The sequence below is a fragment of the Crocodylus porosus genome, unplaced genomic scaffold (assembly GCF_001723895.1).
Source record: "Crocodylus porosus isolate Cpor-Errol unplaced genomic scaffold, CroPor_comp1, whole genome shotgun sequence".
Classification (NCBI taxonomy): domain Eukaryota; kingdom Metazoa; phylum Chordata; order Crocodylia; family Crocodylidae; genus Crocodylus; species Crocodylus porosus.
In genome coordinates this window covers 90055434-90073573 of record NW_017728943.1, presented here as the reverse complement: position 1 = coordinate 90073573, position 18140 = coordinate 90055434, and the positions used below count along the sequence as shown (strand labels likewise).

General features: G+C 44.6%; 1 protein-coding gene across 1 annotated transcript in view; it reads left to right on the top strand.

The window, feature by feature from the left end:
• EFCAB2 (EF-hand calcium binding domain 2) overlaps nucleotides 1-18140 on the top strand; it is a 56628-nt gene that overhangs the window by 11540 nt on the left and 26948 nt on the right. The window contains exon 2 of the mRNA XM_019549761.1: nucleotides 11903-11987. Coding sequence (XP_019405306.1) covers nucleotides 11903-11987 — 85 coding nt within the window. The remainder of the gene's footprint in view (nucleotides 1-11902; nucleotides 11988-18140) is intronic.

Genomic DNA, 18140 nt, shown 5'->3' with positions numbered 1-18140 from the left:
ACCCCAGTACTCTTTCCTGCCATGGCAGGGGTCGGACTTGATGATCTGCTCAGGTCCCTTCCAACCCTACCAACTATGAAACTGAAACAGCAGTGGCAGTGGGCAGGTTCCCTTCTCCCATGCCTGCTCTTGGGCTGGCAGGGAACACTGGGGCTAGGGACAGACATTCAAAAACACTGGGGCTAGGGACAGACATTCAGGCCCTGATCCTGACTTGATTCAATCTTTGCAGGTTAGTCTAACCTGGCTAGGCTAAATCAGTTTGTAACCCAGACAGACATCCCCGAAATGCAGAGATGCCTGGAGTGGCTCAGGCTAGAAGCCTGGGGCGGTGCTAGAGCAGCCCTCTCTTTGCTTTCACAGGGCAGAGCTAAGCAGGGCATGACCAGGCCCTGGCAGGATGCTCTGATCTGAATGTTTATTACCCTTAACTCAGTTTTTATCAACTTATTAAGAAAACAAAGCCTTTCTCCATTAACTAACAGAGCTCTTCTTAAACAGCTCTTCCTACCTGTTGATTAGCTCCAAAAAGTCTGCCTGCCTCTGTCCTCTCCCACAGTATGCACCTTAGCCAGCATGTGGTTTGCTACCTAATGCTGAGGTGTCTTTGTAAGGCAGAGGGGAGGGGGGAATTAATCCCTGCTTATCAGGGAGAAGCCAGGCAGATGCTCTGTGCCTGCAAGTCTGTGCTGAGCTCCAGCCAGGGGGCAGAGGGGAGAGGGCCAGCCCTACAGTGAAGCAGAGAGCCCCAACTCAGCCCAGGGAGCATGCTGAGATGCTAGGGGTGTCTGGTTTATCTGATACAGATGTGGCAAAACTGGATCTTTTTGTAAGGAGCATGATCTACTAATTACCGTAGCTGTGCAATGAATCCAATAGGTGATAGGACCAAAAGGATAGCATTTTATAAAGCAGCCTCTCATTTTTGGTACTCAACTTCTGAAAGCTAACATCTGTTAAAAAAATCAGGTCATAATCCCCCACAATTTAGAAGGGGTTGGATAGACAACCATAGCATCTAATCTGCAGGCAGCCAGGTCCTATAATCCAGAGGTTTCCAGCCACAGGGCCATGGTATGGTACTGGGCTGCAAAGGGTTGGCTGCCAGGTCATGGCATGAACACCCTTCTTGGACCCCTGCCTGCCTGCCTGGGCAAGCAGCTTCCACTGCTGGCAGGCATATGCAGAGATAAAGCTGGAGGGAGGGGCAGCCCCAGGAGGGAGGCAGCCAGCTCTGTGCACCCCATCCTATTCTGGTCCGCAGGAAAAAAAAGGTCGGGAACCACTACTATAATCCATTTAATATACTTATCATGTTCCATCTGGAGGTAGTTAGGATTTTTAGCCTAACCTCTCCTATTGGAAGACTGTTCTAGAACTTAGATTGCTGTGATGGTTTGAAACTTTCTTCTCATTTCATGCCTAAATTTATTCGTGATCAGTTTATACCCATTTGTTCTTGTCCCAAATTGGTCTGTACCTTAAGTAGCTCTTCTCCCTCCCTATTCTTTAATTATATTTGTAGACAGCAAGCATATCTCCTCTCAGCCTTGCTAGTCTAAACAAGCCAAGCTCTTTAGCTGGCCTCCATTTCCCTTGACTATGCTAGTAGTCCTTCTTTGCACCTGTTCTAGTTTTGAGTTTTTTCTTTCTTGAACATAGATGATACAAAGTTTGCACTCTGTGTTTTCCAATGGCATCGGAACACATTGAAAACACAGAAACTAGGTTGCCACAAAGTGGCATGCTATAGTTTCACAGTTGGTAGGGTTGGAAGGGACCTGAGCAGATCACCAAGTCCGACCCCTGCCATGGGCAGGAAAGAATGCAGGGGTCAAACAACCCCAGCCTAGTTGATTATCTAGCCTCCTTTTGAAGATCCCCAGGGTAGGAGTGAGCACCACTTCCCTTGGAAGTCGGTTCCAGGTCCTAGCCACCCTGACAGTGAAGTAGTGCCTCCTGATATCTAGGCTGAATCTACTGTCTGTCAACTTATGGCCATTATTCCTCATTACTCCGGATAGTGCTCAGGAGAACAGGGACTCTCCCATAGCCTGCTGGTCCCCCTTGGCCAGTTTGTAAATGGCCACCAGATCCCCTCTCAGGCTTCTTTTGTGGAGGCTGAACAGGTTCAGGTCCTTTAGCCTCCGCTTGTAGGGCCTGCCTTGCTGCCCCCGATCATGCAAGCGGCCCTCCTCTGGACCCTCTCAATGCTGTCCACATCCCTCCTGAAGTGCGCCGCCCAAAACTGGACACAGTACCTCAATTGCAGCCTGACCAGTGTCGCATAGAGTAAAAGGATCACCTCCTTGAAACTGCTCATGATGCATCTGTGGATGCATGACAAGGTGCAGTTAGCCTTTCTGACCATGTCCCCACATTGGTGGCCCATGTTCATTTTGGAATCAATAGTGACTCCAAGATCCTTTTCTCCCTCTGTGCTGACTAGAAGGGAGTTCCCCAGCCTGTAGGTATGCTGCTGGTTCTTCCTTCCTAGGTGCAGTACCCTGTGGTCCTTTGTACCTGAGCTACACCAGTAGTAGCTTTCAAAGAACATGTGCATATTTCTTCACTGTGATTTTACTTCAGAAGTATTATCCAGGAAGTTAATTAAACAGAATTTAAAGATATACTCATGATTCTCAACTGCTGGTATATCCTGGGCAGCATGAACGACTGGTGCCTCCCAAGACTGGGGGGGCACCATTTGTAGTCTGTGTTTTCCAGTGGCAGCAAATGGGGACTGCCTGCAGACGCCAGCAGTGGTGTCAGCAGTGGCAAGCGGGGACTGCCTACAGATGCTGGCAGTGACATTGGCAGTATGGTGGGAGGGTGTGTGGTGAGCAATGACTCCCCACAGAAGCTGGTGGCGGCTTCAGTGGTGGCCAATCTCAGGTGGGGGCACATGCCCCCCGCCCCCCAGTCCACATCCTACACATCACCTATTATGGGCAGTAGGACTGCATCCAATCAAAGGAAAGCAAGATGCTGTGTCATTTAGTGAAGTGGTTACTGAGATTGTAGTTGAAAGCTGAAAACCAGTATGACTGGAGCATGTACCAAATTTGCAGTGCTGAGCCAGGCTTAGAAACTAAGAATGAGTGTACTTGGTGTTGTGACAGAAACCTGCAAATGCTGAATCCATAGGAAGTGGATAGATATACGCACCAAGATGAACAGAGCAATTCACACATTTCAGAACTGGTTTTTCAGGTTATTCATCTCCATAGGCTGTTCCTATTTACATGTAATGGGGAATGTGGAGGGTAGTTGGAGTAGTAGTAGGAGGAATGGAATGGAAAGGTGGGTGGTAAGAGTTGTGTGACCAGAGCTCATGGGTAGGCTTTAGCTCTTACTCCCCCAAAACTGCACATTTATGTCCCCCTTTGTCCATCTCCACTTTTTAAAATATTTCCATTTACTCATGGCAGTTCTTACATCTTAGTTCAAGGGCCTTAGCCTTGTAAACCCATGGAGATCCTGACTTCTGGATAGAAAGGAATGCTGGGTGGGAAAACTGAGTTCTGCTAGATATGCAGCGAGATGTGAGAGGACAGTGAGAGTGAAAGAACTAAAATGCAGTCAATGAATTTAGTGGCTAGGGTAATTCTTGCTAAGGAGACATAGGCAGTGGATGGAGAGAGGGAAGCTGTGCTACTTAGAAATGCTGAAAAGTGTATTGGGAAAAAAATTGAACTTAAGTGCCCTGCAGCTTTATTAATGTGGGGTTACATTTGCCTCTCATGCCTACCAGAGAGCCCTATGAACTGCTTCTGGCAAGTCTCAATCTGGCTTGCAGACTGGCCCAGCAATGCTTATATGGTCTGTGGTGTGAGATGAGTTTGACACCTTGTTCTAGAAGGTATGAGGCATCAATGGGCAGCCTGTGTTTAATGACATTTTAATACACTATATCCTCCGGAATATGGTTAGCACTGAAGTGGAAGGCAGTAGCCAAACAGACTATTGTAGTAGTATATTTTGACCAATGGCCATTGCACTCCCTTAAGAGCAGGGGTTCCCAACATTTACATGTCCAAAGGCACATTCAAATTTAAGAGAAAAAGTAGCGGGCACCAATATGAATATTAACGTTTAGAATTTAGATCAATCCGATCATCTCATCCATTACTTAAAATGGCATTAGATCCTCAACTTCAAAATGCAGCTTCCCTTATCTTACAAAAATAGTTAGGTAAAAAATATATGTTGGAGTAATGATTTTTACTGATCGTGAAAATGCGTGCGGGCACCTGCACCATGGCACCCGTGGGCACCATGTTGGGAACTGCTGCTTAAGAGTATTCCGCAATCCTTAATGATTATGTAGAGCGACCCAGATCTTATTTATTCATTCATTTATATATTTTTTTATCTAAAAGATTAATCCAAAAACTAAATAACCTGATCCTAGTTTTATTCAGATTTGGAAGAATAAAAGTTTTAGGGTAACCAAGAGAGGATTCAGATTTATGATTCCAGAGAGTCTCATTATTTCACTCCTGATTTTTAGATTAGTGAGACACCCCCTCTATTCAGTAGTAGGGGTTAAAAGGCATCTTGGTATCAATAGCAAACAAAATGTCTTCTCCACTACATCTACATTTTGACTTGACAGGCAGTCCTCAGACTTATGACACAATCGGTTCCTGAAAACCTTGTCTTAAGTCAAAATGTTGTAATTCAGAACCAATTTTCATATAAGAAACAATGTTATAAATGGGGGATTTGTTCCTGAACCAAGGCCCGATACCCTATTTTCACCAAAAATACCCCAGAATTTTGTACTCAATCAATTATAGATGAGTAATATAGCTACATTAATGTATTTATATTGTAAATAGCAATCATATTGATTTAGAAAGACTTCTTTGAGGTGACTTTGCTGGACTTTTGAAAGGCTTTTGGTTGGACTTTTTTAAGGGTTCTTGGCTGGAGTCTTCTCAGGAGCCTTGGCTGCAGGTTCTTCTAGAGTCTTGTCTGCTTTCTTAAAGAAAGTGTCCAAGGAAGTTTGGACAGATGTTCTCCAGGGAGATGAGTGACGCAGCGAACTTGTTCGCTGGTGTGGTGTGGTGTCACATTGGATCGAGCACTGTAAAGTTGAAACTGATGTCATAAAGTTGAAACAGGGTGTCAACTTATAAACACTGCAAATGAAAAATGTTGTAAGTTGAGGACTGCCTATACATTATAAACTAAATATTCCAGGTTATAGAAAGATAGCCACTTTTATGTTTGTCAAGAAGAATGTAAATGAAAAATACATGTAAAAAACTGAAAAGATACAAACAAACAGAGAAGGGGAAAATACTTCTGGAACACCTAATACATGGGTTGTAACCATGAAGAGAAAGAGTGACTCTGCAATTTGTCAGTGTGGCAACAAATTATTGACTAGAACAAGGGTAGGCAACCCCTGGCATGGGTGCCAGAGCATAGCATGCGAAGGCATTTTGCCTGGCATATGCATCTTGGGGTGGACAGCAGGGAAGGGGTTGGGGCTGTGCTGCCACAACAAGGATCGACCCCCTTGCAGAGCCCACGCCATCCACCCATGGCAGGCCAATATCTTACAAATCAAGGTTGCGGGGATTTTTGGCACTCTGTCCAAAAACATTGTCAACCCCTGGACTAGAACTTCTAAACTGGAAATCATGTTGTTGTAGTCTAGTAGTCTGAAACATTCTGAAGTTTTCACAGGTTAAATAAAGTAATATTAACAGCTGAGCTATATAAGTTGTACAGTTATAGAGGCAACTTATTAACATTTATATTAGGTTAATGTTAATACAAATGAATATTTCAGCATTCCTTTTCAAGGAAGATGAATGATTTTCCTGATTTTGAGAGGTCTTGAGCATCCAACCACCCAGTAAAGACAATGCAAGCTGCTGGTGCTCAGGTCTTCTGGAAATCAGGTCACAATTTTGAAGGGTACATTGTAGGGATTTTAGAATTTCATATTCTACAACATGACATTCAGACTGCTTTGAGACTAGACCTTTCCCTGTGAACTGTCAGCTGTTGCACCCTAGCATTTTTGGGGGCTGTTTAATCTTGGCCAAACTTGCCTACCTGTCCTTCTGATGCTGTTTCTTTTTCAAACAAATGTGAAAGGAATGGCAGGCTTTGAAACTGGCATGGTTCCATTGCCAGGCTTTCAGAGAACCTGGCCTGGGGCAGGGGGAAAGAAAGGAAAGCAAATATGTTTAAATTAATCATAGATTCTAGCAAGTTTTATCAGCTAAAAACAATTTTAAACTGCTTGTTTCTTTGATTGTGAAGAACCATATCTATTTAAAACACTTTTGTTCTCTGCTCTGGCTGCAGAAGTGGTGTCTTGCAGAAGGAATGTTACCAATAGGACAGGTAGGCTGTAAGTGATAAGTTCAAACAGGTTTCAAAGTTGGCCTGGACAATCTAAAGAGAGGAAATTCAGACTGACTGCAGCTAGGAGAATTAATTTAGGAATCCCTTCCTGTATTGCTCTCACAAAAGGGGCAGTGTCTGGAGCTTTATCTACCATAGTTCACAAAGGAGAAAATTTAAAAATTCCAAAGGACTTGGAAAACACTAAAGGATAAGAAAGAAGAAGACACAGGGTTAAAATAGACTTTGTATTTAACATATTTGATTAATTATTTTTATATCGTCTCTTCTGATCACCCAAACAATGTAAAAATAATTGAATCTGAGAAAATAAAAAAATACTATGATAACTGAAATAGTATGCATTGCTAGGAATAAGCAGTTGTTTGCATTGGGATTGGTTCCAACAGATTTCAGTTTCCATTCAAGCTACTTTTCTTCAAAACAAAACAAAAAAATACAACCCAGCTAATTTTATACAGTGCCTCTTTCCAGTTTGCAAATTCTCTTGCTTATGAGGTATATGTATTCACATTTATAAAGCCTGGTGTATTTATTGGGTAGCTATTATATATGCATGTCCTTTTAGAAAGAACTTAGGGAGGACCAGTTCATGCCTCTCTTCATTTACCTGTAGTCAGAATCCTCCATGAGGTGAAAGAGTTCAGTAGACTAGGGGGTTGTCACAGTTTCTGAGTTAGACAAACCATTTACCGCCTCCTTGAGTTTACTGCCTCCTTGAGGGCATGCTGTATAGGTCTTGGGCCTCTGCCTGTCACATTTCTTGGAGCAGGAACATATTCTTCTTCCAAATTAGGAATCTACCCAGGAGGCTTCTGCAATTTACTTTAATTAGCTAAGCTTAGTTCAGCACTTGGAGCTTTTTTCTCTCTGGGGATGATAACAGGGTTAACCAGTAACTAGTTTCATAAAGCAAAGTACTGTTTGTTAGAACAAGCGTTACAGGAAAAAGCAGACAATAAAACAATAAACAGTTTACGTGTATTTCCAGTTTACCAGACAGTTAGCCATCTTCTGCATGTGGACTCTGACAGGCTTAAAGTTCTTCATACTCTCCCCAGGTCCTATACCCTTTGGTCACAATTTCACGTTAGTAGACTGTGATCAGCCTTTTTCCTGGGTCCAGGTAGTCATTTTTTATTCAGTTTCAGGCACTTTGTCTCTCAGGCTTCTTGACTTAGGTCAAACCAGCATATGCTGTTTTTCCCCATGATGAAACTTCAAAAGGCTGGATACATACATTGTTTCAGCACTAGGAATTTACATTAATCACCCTCACTTACTTGAGTTCCTGAAGAAAGGTCACCTATTGAACCAGGAATACAATCATTAGCTAGTCTACAAAGATACTAAGATTCTGATGTAACATTTATAAAGGTAGAGCAAGCTGGTTAGCTGTCTTAGTCTGAGGTAGGCAGAAGGTAGGGCAGCATGGCACCTTAGAGTGCCACAAGCACAGAGGCTGCTCTGACGTGCTGGAATTCCAGCATGTTGGAGCAGACTTAATCAAGTCTGCTGAAGTGTGGCAATTGCTGTGCTCCAGCAGCCCTTTAAACCCCCAGTGTCGAGCACACACCTGAAATTACCTGCCTCTCCGGTGACGGGGAGGGGAGAGCAAGCTGCCGGCAGGCAGAGCAGTCCCTGGGCTGCAGGGGTGCAGCTGGTGCTTCCCTTCTTGGCAGCAGCAGCATCCCCCGCCCCAGGCGGCACCTGCCCACAAGCACCTGGCTCAGGCTGTCCCAGGGGGCACCACAGCCATGGAGGGAAGCACCAGGCCTCCACACAGCTCAGGCAGGCAGGCAGGCAGGCTCCAGGGGGGAAAAAAGATCAGGCTCACCACTTTTCTTGGGTGGAGCCTGCCTTTCCCAGCTGCTGCCACGGGCTTCCTGCAGAGCCCTTGAGCTGCACAGAGCCTGGTGCTTTGCTCTGCAGCTGTAGGGCAGCAAACTTGCTGCACCCCAAGTCATTTAAGGTGCATTACGCCACCAAATTTCCTACAGCTGCTGGAATTACTGCACAATATGGCACCAATGCATGGAAACACCAACACCATTAAAACTGTGCAAAAGCATTTAACCCACTTTAAAGTGTTGTCTACACATGCCCCTCATTTTGTCTACACATGGCCATGGATGCTAATACAGGAGATGTGGTGGTCCTTTAATTACAGCAGCTCTCAGAGCTACTCTAATTAAAAAGTCCCTTACCCTAGAAGCACATGTAAAAGTACTCTTATAGACTTTCTCAGAGATGCATGAATTTTCATAGGCTACAGCCTACTTTGCCAGATGCTATTAAGGTGTTAGAAGAATTGCTTGAATATTCCCCATTTCTGAAGCATAGACATAGGTAGGTGGGCATGGGGTGGCACGTGCCTCCCTGACAGGGCCGTCCCCACTGCTGACACTGCTGACAGCTTCTGCAGGTGCTTGCCAGCCCTGTCCCCAATGCCAGCGGTGGCTTCTGTGGGCACTCACTAGCCTCGTCCCTGCCACCAACACCATGGCCAGTTTCTCGGGTGCTCACCAGCCCTGTCCCTGCTGCCCCCACCACTGCCAACTTCTGCAGGTACCCCCCCCCCCATCCAGACTCAGGAGGAACCAACCGCCCATGTTTCTGAAGCATTGCTTTTAACACAAGGAGAAGTTTAGAATTTAAAGGCATGATGTTAGGAACAGCTAAGTGTCTATTTAGTTCATTGTGAATTGCAGATGCTCTGTAGGGTTCCGATTCAAGGCCCATCAAAATCATTGGAAGGGCTCCCATCAATTTCAATAGGTTGAGCTTCAGCCCACTTACAATTAGGTCCACTTAGGTTTTAACCACATTCTTCAAAGGGTGCCTCTGTGATGCTGATGAATGTACTGAGTGCTTCATAACTATTAATAAATTTAATATCATCACACCACAGTTCTTCGAAGGGTGCTACAGTTTTTAAAAGGTTTGCATTTGCATTTACTTGAAGGTAAGCTGTTCAGTTTTGGTTTCAGCTTACCTATTCTAGACACCCCAATTCAGTCATGGTAATTTTTTCAGTATAGATAAGGCTTAAAACAGCAAATTCAAAATAATATGCAAAACCTATCACCAGGAATAAGAGTCTTTCCATTAAGTACATGTGCTCTGGATCAAGCCAGTAAGTTCTTTAGAGATGCATGCCAGTCTATACACTGCTTTTGGGGGGAAACCCTAAAATGTACTGACAAGGAAGGAAACCAAGTTAGCAATAAGACAATTCTGTTACAGGGGAAAAAGGCATTGGAGAAAGGTTTTCACAAACTTGCACATTGCATAGTTGTTTCAACTTGTGTTCAGAGTGTTTATAAATACAGTAAAAGCTCTGTTAACCGGCACCTTACAAGTCAGCGTGTTCTATTAACCGGCACTCTGGCTTGTAAGGTAAAGTGAAACAGGAAGTGCCCACCATGGCACTTCTGGTTTCTCCAAGCCTGTGCTGCCAAGCCCACACAGCGCGGGGCATAGCAGGCTGTACGGGGCCTGCCTCCCTGTCTCTTGGGGCCTGCGGGGCCCACGGAAGGGTTGGTGATGTGGCAGGAGGGTGCAAAGGCGCCTGTTCAGGCCCCTCAATTAACCAGCATATTGTGTTATCCAGCACCCCCCATCCTCCATGGGTGCCAGATAACAAAGCTTTTACTACTATCAAATAAGAATCCTCCACTCTTACACTTTTCACATTCATGTTGAACATGTATAAGTGAATATGTGAGAAACGTCAGGGAGAAGAATAAGACCAGTAAGCTATATCTAAATCATTATTGCACACAAGTAAGTACATTATATTACCTTTGCACAGCCCCATAGTAGCCCCACTATAGGAACTGAGAAGTTCTAAAGGAAAGCCAGATGTTCAAAGTGGGAGAAACAGAAAACAAATTTCAACTCCAAGTAGATTCAGAAAGAAAAAAACTAGATGAGGATGGCAAAACAGGGAGACAACTATAGAAGGAAGTCATAGATGAACAAAAGAAACAAAAAAGAAAATGACCAAAGGAAGGAGGGAGAAGGAAGGCAACAGGAAGAGTTGGTCTAGAATCATAGGGAAGTAGGACTAGAAGGAGCCTCAGAAGGTCATCTAGTCCAGCCCCCTGCTCAAGGCAAGATCATCCCTGGCTAAACCATCCTAGCCAAGTGTCTATCTAACCTGCTCTTGAAAAACTTCCAAGAATAGAGATTCCACAGTTTCCCTCAGTGGCTTGTTCCAATGATCATCCTCATAGTCAGAAAGTTCCTCCTAATATCCAAACTAAATTTTCCCTGGTGTGGCTTGAGGCCATTACTCCTAGTCCTGTCCTCGTCAGTTGCAGAGAAAAGCTCATCTTCATCCTCTCTGTAATCGCCCTTTAGGGATTTGAGAGTGTTATCAAATCCCTCCTCCATCTTCTTTTCTCCAGAACTAAATGATTAGTTCATTCAGCCTTTTCTCGTAAATCTTGCCTGAGCCTCCAATCATTTGCTGATTGTTGCTCCGTGCTGGATTCTTTCCAATGTATCCAAGTCCCAAAAGTAGACGGAGTACTCCAGGTGAGGCCTGAACAGAGTAGAAGAATCACTTCCCTTAATTTGCAAGAGACACTTTTGTTAATACAACTCAGTATGCTGTTGGCTATTTTTGCAACAGGAGCACACTGTTGACTTGTATTCAGCATATGGTCTACTGTAACCCCCCAGGTCTTTCTTTGCAGGACTTTGCACTTGTTCTCGTTGAATCTCATCTGATTGATTGTGGACCATTTCTCCAGTCTATCCAGATCATTCTGGATCCTAGTGTAGAGAATATTGAGTTGAACAAAGTATGAACCACTTCTCCCAAGCCAGGAGTGGTTGGGAGTTGCTTCAAAGGCTGTAATCTGGTACCGCTTTGTTTCGTTGATTTATGGCAACATAAAGGATACTCTGAAGAGTGGTACACCCATCCCCTAGCATGGTGGTGGGCAACCTGTTTGGCAGATGTGCCATAAATTAAGTCCCACACCTTTGCTGGTGCCACTCTAATCCCTTTCCCTTGCCTGATCTGCTGCTCTTTCTGTTTTCTGTCCTGTACTCCCTACCTGGTTGGCTGCTTTGCTTTTCTGCTCTGTGTACTGTCTGTGGCTGTACTGCCTGTCCTCTCTTCAATATGCTGCATGCCACACGTAGAGGCTGCCTGTGGCACCTGTGCTACACCACTGCCCTAGCAAGTGTGGGGAGCAAGGGGAAGGATGATAGGGAGATTGTTGCTGTCTGGGGCCTTTTGAACAGAGGAAGAAAGTAAAAGGGAAGATATTTTCTCTCATATTCCTGTTCCCCAAAAGGGGGTTTTCAAACTAAGATTAATATGGTAGAGAGGAAGACAATTGAATAAATTGTTTTCCCCAAAAGTTTGTGGGGAATGGGGAAGCTCAAAATTAATTGTTTCATTCAGGGTGGAGACTGCATTTTAGTCTTTATTTTGGTTGGTACTTAAATTTAAAATAAAATTATTTTATTGAATTTTTTTTCCCCTTTTTTTCAGAGGCTGCAATAGCAGATATTCAGAAAAAAATTACAGAAGCTTTTGAAGTGTTTGACCATGAAAGTAATAAAACTGTGGATGTCAGGTTTGGAAATCTTTTCACACAGAAATATTATAGAGACAAGGCCCTAAATCCAAAATCTGCTTTTGTGAGAAATTAATCTTTTTGGCTCTGATCCTCCAGATACTTATCCATTGATTAAAGGATGAGATTGGGTTGGGAGCTGGAAGGAGGAGAAGAGTGGGACTGGCTGGGCAAGAAGACTAGAGTTAGGTGCTGAGGGGATGGGAGGAAACTTTAACTGTCCAAAGAAACTAAGGCAAGGAGCCTGAGGTGGGCTCAGTTGAATGAGAAGTCCAGCTATAGGAGACTGAAAGTTTAATTACATAAGGAAGTTAGTGTGTAGTAATCTAGGGTGTCAATTTCCAAAGTACTAGCTGGTCAGAATTTTCCTTTGGGGTAAATAATCCTAGAAATTGAAGTGATTTACTTGCAGAAAGACATTCTGTGCAAGGTAACTGGTGTGGAGTTGCTAGTATACTGTTAATTATTGTACTTACTTGGATCTAAGATGAGGTTGGGGAGGACCCCCTTATCTTAGATTTGAGTACAGGCCAGGCAAGCAGCTGCTGTGGCTTTGGATGTGGTAAGGTTGGGTCGTGTAGCAGGTAGGGGGAGCAGGGGGCGTGCAGGGGAAGTGACGCATGGTGTTGGGGAGCAGAGGGAATGTGGTGTGCAGTTCAGGGGAAGAGATGAGGTGTGTAGTGCAGAGGGGAACATGGGGAAGGGGCGCACAGTGTGGGAGGTGTGGGGAGCACAGGGAAAAGAGCAGCAGGGAAGGTGACCTGTGGAGTGAGAGGGACTGCAGGAAAAGGGCATGGGGGAAGGGCAGAGGTGAAGGGGAGCATGTAGTGAGGAAAGCTCAAGAAAGGGATGTGGGGAAGGGGACAGGCAGTATAGGGGGGCTCATGGAGGAAAAGGTGGTGGGTGAACATGGGGAGGGATGTGCAGAGTGAAGGACAAGGGATGTGGAGCACAAGGAAAGTGCATGTGGGAAGGGGAGTGCAAGAGGGAAGGGAGCATGGGGAAGGGGTGCATGGTGCAGGGAGGAAAAGAGATGCGCAGAGCAGAGTGATGTGCAGGGAAGAGGTGCATAGAGTAGTGGGGGGAGCTGCTCTAGCTCTGGACCTGACCCCAGCTGTAGCTGGAGCCAGAGCCACCACTGCTGCCTGGCCTGGCCAAGTGCTCCGTACCCCCCAGCAGAGAGAAATAGAAAAGCTGCAAATGTGAAAGGGGGGAGGGGGGAGGAATCAGGAAGCAAGGGGCTAGGCATGGCGGGGGGGACACATAGCAAGTGGGAGACAAGGGGTATGGGGCGGGCTGCCTGCCCTCCAGCTGCTGCTTTTTCTGCTACTCCTTCCAGCTTTCCCTGTGGCACTGGTGGGAGAGAAGAATTTGACCTTCTAATAACTAGATTCTAGATGTGGAAAATTAAAACAAATGTATAATTTTCCACGTTTAGAATCAAATAATTGGGGGGGTCATCTTAAATTCAGGGTTGTCTTGGATTTGGGTGAATATGGTATTATCCTAATTTGTGACACTAATTGCCTTGTTTAGACAAACCTTGAAATTGGACAAGGAGCTTGGGTAGGGGGGCAAGAAAAGAATGCGACCGAAACAGGTTAAGACTTGGGTAGAAGATGGGAAGATAGTTTATAGCCATGAGAGTTCATTCCCTTCCTAATCCTGGAATGGAACTCAGGATTCCTCTCTACATTCTTTTGCCACTAGCAAATATCTGTGAAACTCAGTGGTGCCTCCTCCCACTTGTGCTCATCCACATGGATGATGACAGGCTCCTATGACTACTTGTCCGTTTACTCCAGGAGCTTGTTAGAGAGAGGTTTCTAAAGATTCCAAGTATCCTGATAATCCATTTGGGTCAGTACAAAGCCACATGATGGCATCTCTTAGGTTTTGGTTTGTTTTTAACCTAGAAGATTATACGCATACATATACAAACCTGCTTACAGTTACAAACCATTGCTTCAAAAGTTAGGAAATGACAATTTACATTTCGTTTGCAACCTTAATTCAATCCACTTGTTAGTATACATTAGGCTTCAGTCTTTGATGGCATGATTATATGCTTCTGATTATGTCTTTTCTACAGGATCTCTTCCTCATTCAGTGCATAAGATAGACCTGCACAGAAGTGAATGAGAGTTTTAGGTCAGTGGTTTTCAATCTGTGGTCCACGGACTCCTGGGGGTCTGCAGACTATGTCTAAGATGACAACTGATGACTATGATAAATAAAAAGTATGTGAATACCTACACTTACAATTCCAAGGGGTCCACACCTCCATTTGAAAAAAAATGGGGGTTCTGCAAATGAAAAAAGGTTGAAAACCACTGTTTTAGGTAGAACACTTCTTTCATTTTTAGCAGAATATGGATAATACCTCAATTTATAGTGATGATATTAAATTTATTAATAGTTATGAAACACTCAGTACATTCATAAGCATCATAGAGAAGCTCATAAAGACATTAAGAATTCTGTATTTTGAACAAATCTTGGGGGTATGAAGCTACATAGTGAATAGTGAGGATAATATAAATATTGAACTGCCCCTCATGTAACAAGCACTGTCCATCCTTGTGCTGAATGAGACCAGGGTCCTATGGCAAAAGTTGCATGTGGTCTTGTAATTAAAAACTGTATTGTAAAGAATGCAGACAAGGCTATCTAGTTAAAAATGCACTGACAATATTAAATAGTGCAATTTCTAATTTTTGAGTACTTGGTTTTGTAACCTTACCATTCTTTTGACATGTTATTTGTATATTAGAAGACTGTGTTTCAATTAAGTGATTTCTGAGGTAATTTTAAGCTATTGCCGTTAAAGTTTACTTTTACTAACATGTTCATTATTCCTTTCATATTTGTACTAGCATGGATGCACTGCATGCTTGCAACTTGCATTGGTTCAGTTGACACTTGTTCTCCAGTAGAAATACAGCCAGTCATTACTGAGAACCAGTAAAATTATGAAATCATAAGAGATGGGAGACTGAAAGACAATCATTGAAGGGGTGACAGATTTGTGTTCAGAATATTTAAAAGGATACATTTTATCTATTGTTGTTTGATGGTGAGAGAGAATATTTCTTTTGAAAGATTAGTCACCCCCAACTCCTCAAATAGGGGATAACAGCTTTCAGTACACGTCTCTGAGACTTGCCCCTACTTAGTCTTTCAGCTAACACAAAGAATAACCAGACTTGATGTTCCACTAGTTACAAAATAAAGCTAAAGAGAAAAAAATCCTTTAAATATGTTCCAACCTTCTTTTATGCATCATAAAAAAGGAGTAAGAAAAGGGCACAAGTCTATCTTTAAAAAAAATATGCATATCACCTAAAAATAACTCATAAATCCAGTAATGCTTTATTTTGAAAGAAGGGACCTGGTTCTCAGACTGTTTGGCACATGCTTATTTTTTAAGCTTGTAAATAGTTCCATTGGTTTAACATGCCAGATTCTTTAGCACATTCATCAATATGCAATAAGAAGACAGAAAACTGGAGGAAGTTTGGGAATATTTTGCCAGAAATGTACCTATTTTTATTGGATATAGCCATGTCATATTTTCCCATTTCTTTTTGTCTTTGGCCAGAAAATAAGCTATGAAACTGAGCCATCTCTACATCTTGTTTGCTATATCTCTGTTGTTGAATTCTGTAAATGTTCTTATGCTCTTCTAAATCAGTAGTTCTCCAGTGAGTGATTGTCCATATACAAATTCCACTATTGCCATGTGTCTGCCCTGTGTACTCAACCATGGAGTCTTTGTGCTGGTAGTGTCAGTATGTTGTACAATACATGTGCTCTGATGTGTCCTTATACTCTGTCAAGGGCAGGATGTACCAACTGTACTTCAGAGCCTTTCAACCATATCCTGGCTCAAGACCGAGCAGCTTGCTGTTGGTTATCTGAAACTACTAGCAAATGAATGTTTTTTATTTTCTAATGTAGTGTGATGGCCTGTTGACAGTATATTTTTATGCTAGCCTTAGTTCTGGAACCAGAATGACTTCAGGGGCTGTGTGATTCAAATGTTGCCCCTCAAGCAAACAGGCAATCCACAAAGTGATAGATACATTAAGTGCTTCTGTTGTGTCAAAAACAACCAAACCTGGCAAAATGTTCTCATTTGGAAAGGTACAAATATAGAGGATGGATAGTTGTGACGTGTCATCCCACAAAATGATCTTCAAAAATGAGAACATTTTCCTCCCCACACCATCTTCACTAGCCTTCATGACTCTCAGTAGTCTCCTCTGAAGTTTATTCCCATTTTGATGTTTATGATTTGAGACTGAAGCAACATCCAGATGCAAGCAATATCACTTAAGGCTTCCTTATCAACCAAGAATTTGGCTATGTCAACCTCTGCCTCTGTGGCAGCATCATCACCAGGAATTCTTCTGGCCTTGCTCATCATGGCAGCACAAGCTACAGTATTGTTTTTAGTACTGTGGTGTGAGCTGGTTTCAGTACCCTGGCAGTTCAGCTTGCAACAGCCTGAGGTACTGGCAGGCTTGCTCATACTACAGCAGCCTGAATTGCTACACTACCATCCACTTCTAGCTTCTTAGGGTGTGTACAGAAGCTCAGGAAGTCACTTGCAATCACTCTGTAACTTTTGCACTTTATACAAAATGCAAAAGTTACAGTGTGATCAAACATAAAAACCATTTGGCGTTCGGTGTGTTCGTGGGGAAGGGTGCTCGGAGCCTTTCTGCGCTGGCCGAGGCCAGGAGGCAGGGGCTGATATTGCATGCCTCCCAGTGTTCTCTGAGGGCTGCTGAAGATTGCCGAAAGCAGTCGAAGGGGCTAGCCATAGCCAAGTAACCTGGCTGCCTGGGACAGCTGTGTGCCTCACCCCCAGGCTGTCAGTGATAGCCTCTCATCCTAGTCCTGCCTTCCCCCTTCAGTCAGCTGAAAGCCACAGCTAGGCTGGTGGGGGGGGAAAGAGGAGACAGTTTCTTTCCCCACAGTGCCGCAGGACTGGGGGAGCTGGCAGTCAGCCTAGGCATGCTGTAGTGGGGAGGGCTTTGTCTCCCCAAAGCACACTTGGGACCAGGGGTGCCAGCAACCAGCCCAGGTGTGCTACGGCAGGGAGGGCTCTGTCTCCCAAAAGTGCAGCTGGGACCAAGGGAGCCGTCAGCCAGCCTGGGTGCACTGCAGGAGAGAGGGTTCTCTCTCCCCAAATGCACCCAGAACCGGAAAGCAAGCAGCCCAGTTGAGGAGAGGGGGGGTCTGTCTTAGGACCCTGCTGCATCACCACAGATTCTCTCCCCCACTCCCACCTCTAGCATGTATCATGAGAGCCAGGCTGAGCAACACACAAGCACCCACTATTAGCACAGGCTTGTCACTGTGTGTCCCAGCCAGCCTGCACCCTGCCATGCATCCCACTGCCTGTGCCCAAGCAAGGAGATCCAGGAGCTGTGGCAGGTCCTGTTGGTCACCCTGTGTGATTCTCGCTAAAAGCTGTGGGATATCATGTGCTCCCAGCTGAACCTGATGCAGCAGTAGATCACCATGGCATGCGCCCTCATGCCCATGTGCCACCAGCCAGCCATCCTGTGTCTTGCCATCTGCCACACCCTATGCCAGCCAAGCATCCTGGATTGTGCCATGGTATTCCATGTGAGCAATGAGGATGAGACCATTCAGGACACCAGGGTAATCTGACACTATCTCCAGGCCATTAAGCACCAGTTTTGGGCCTGTGCCACGAGCATGGACTGGTGGGAGTAGATCATCCTTGGCACCTGGGATGATGAACTTTGGCTCCAGACCTTCCACATGCGCTAGGCCACCTTCATGGACATTGTTGGCAAGATGGCCCCCTACATTGCGCACTAGGATGTCAGCATGTGACCACCCTTCACTCTGGAGAAGCAGATGGCCATCACTGTCATGCAGCTGCTACCCCCGACAGTCTCTGTTTCATTGCCAACCAGTTCAGTGTGGGCAGTTCCACAGCCAGAGAGATTGTCCAGGAGGTGTGCCTGTAACCTGTTGAGGTCTGATTGCAGCCTATTCCTCCCTTCTAGCGTGTCCACATCCCCCCACATCTTGGTGTCATCAGCAAATTTGAACAGGGTGCTTTTTACCCCCTCGTCCAAGTCACTGATGAAGATGTTGAACAGTGCGGGC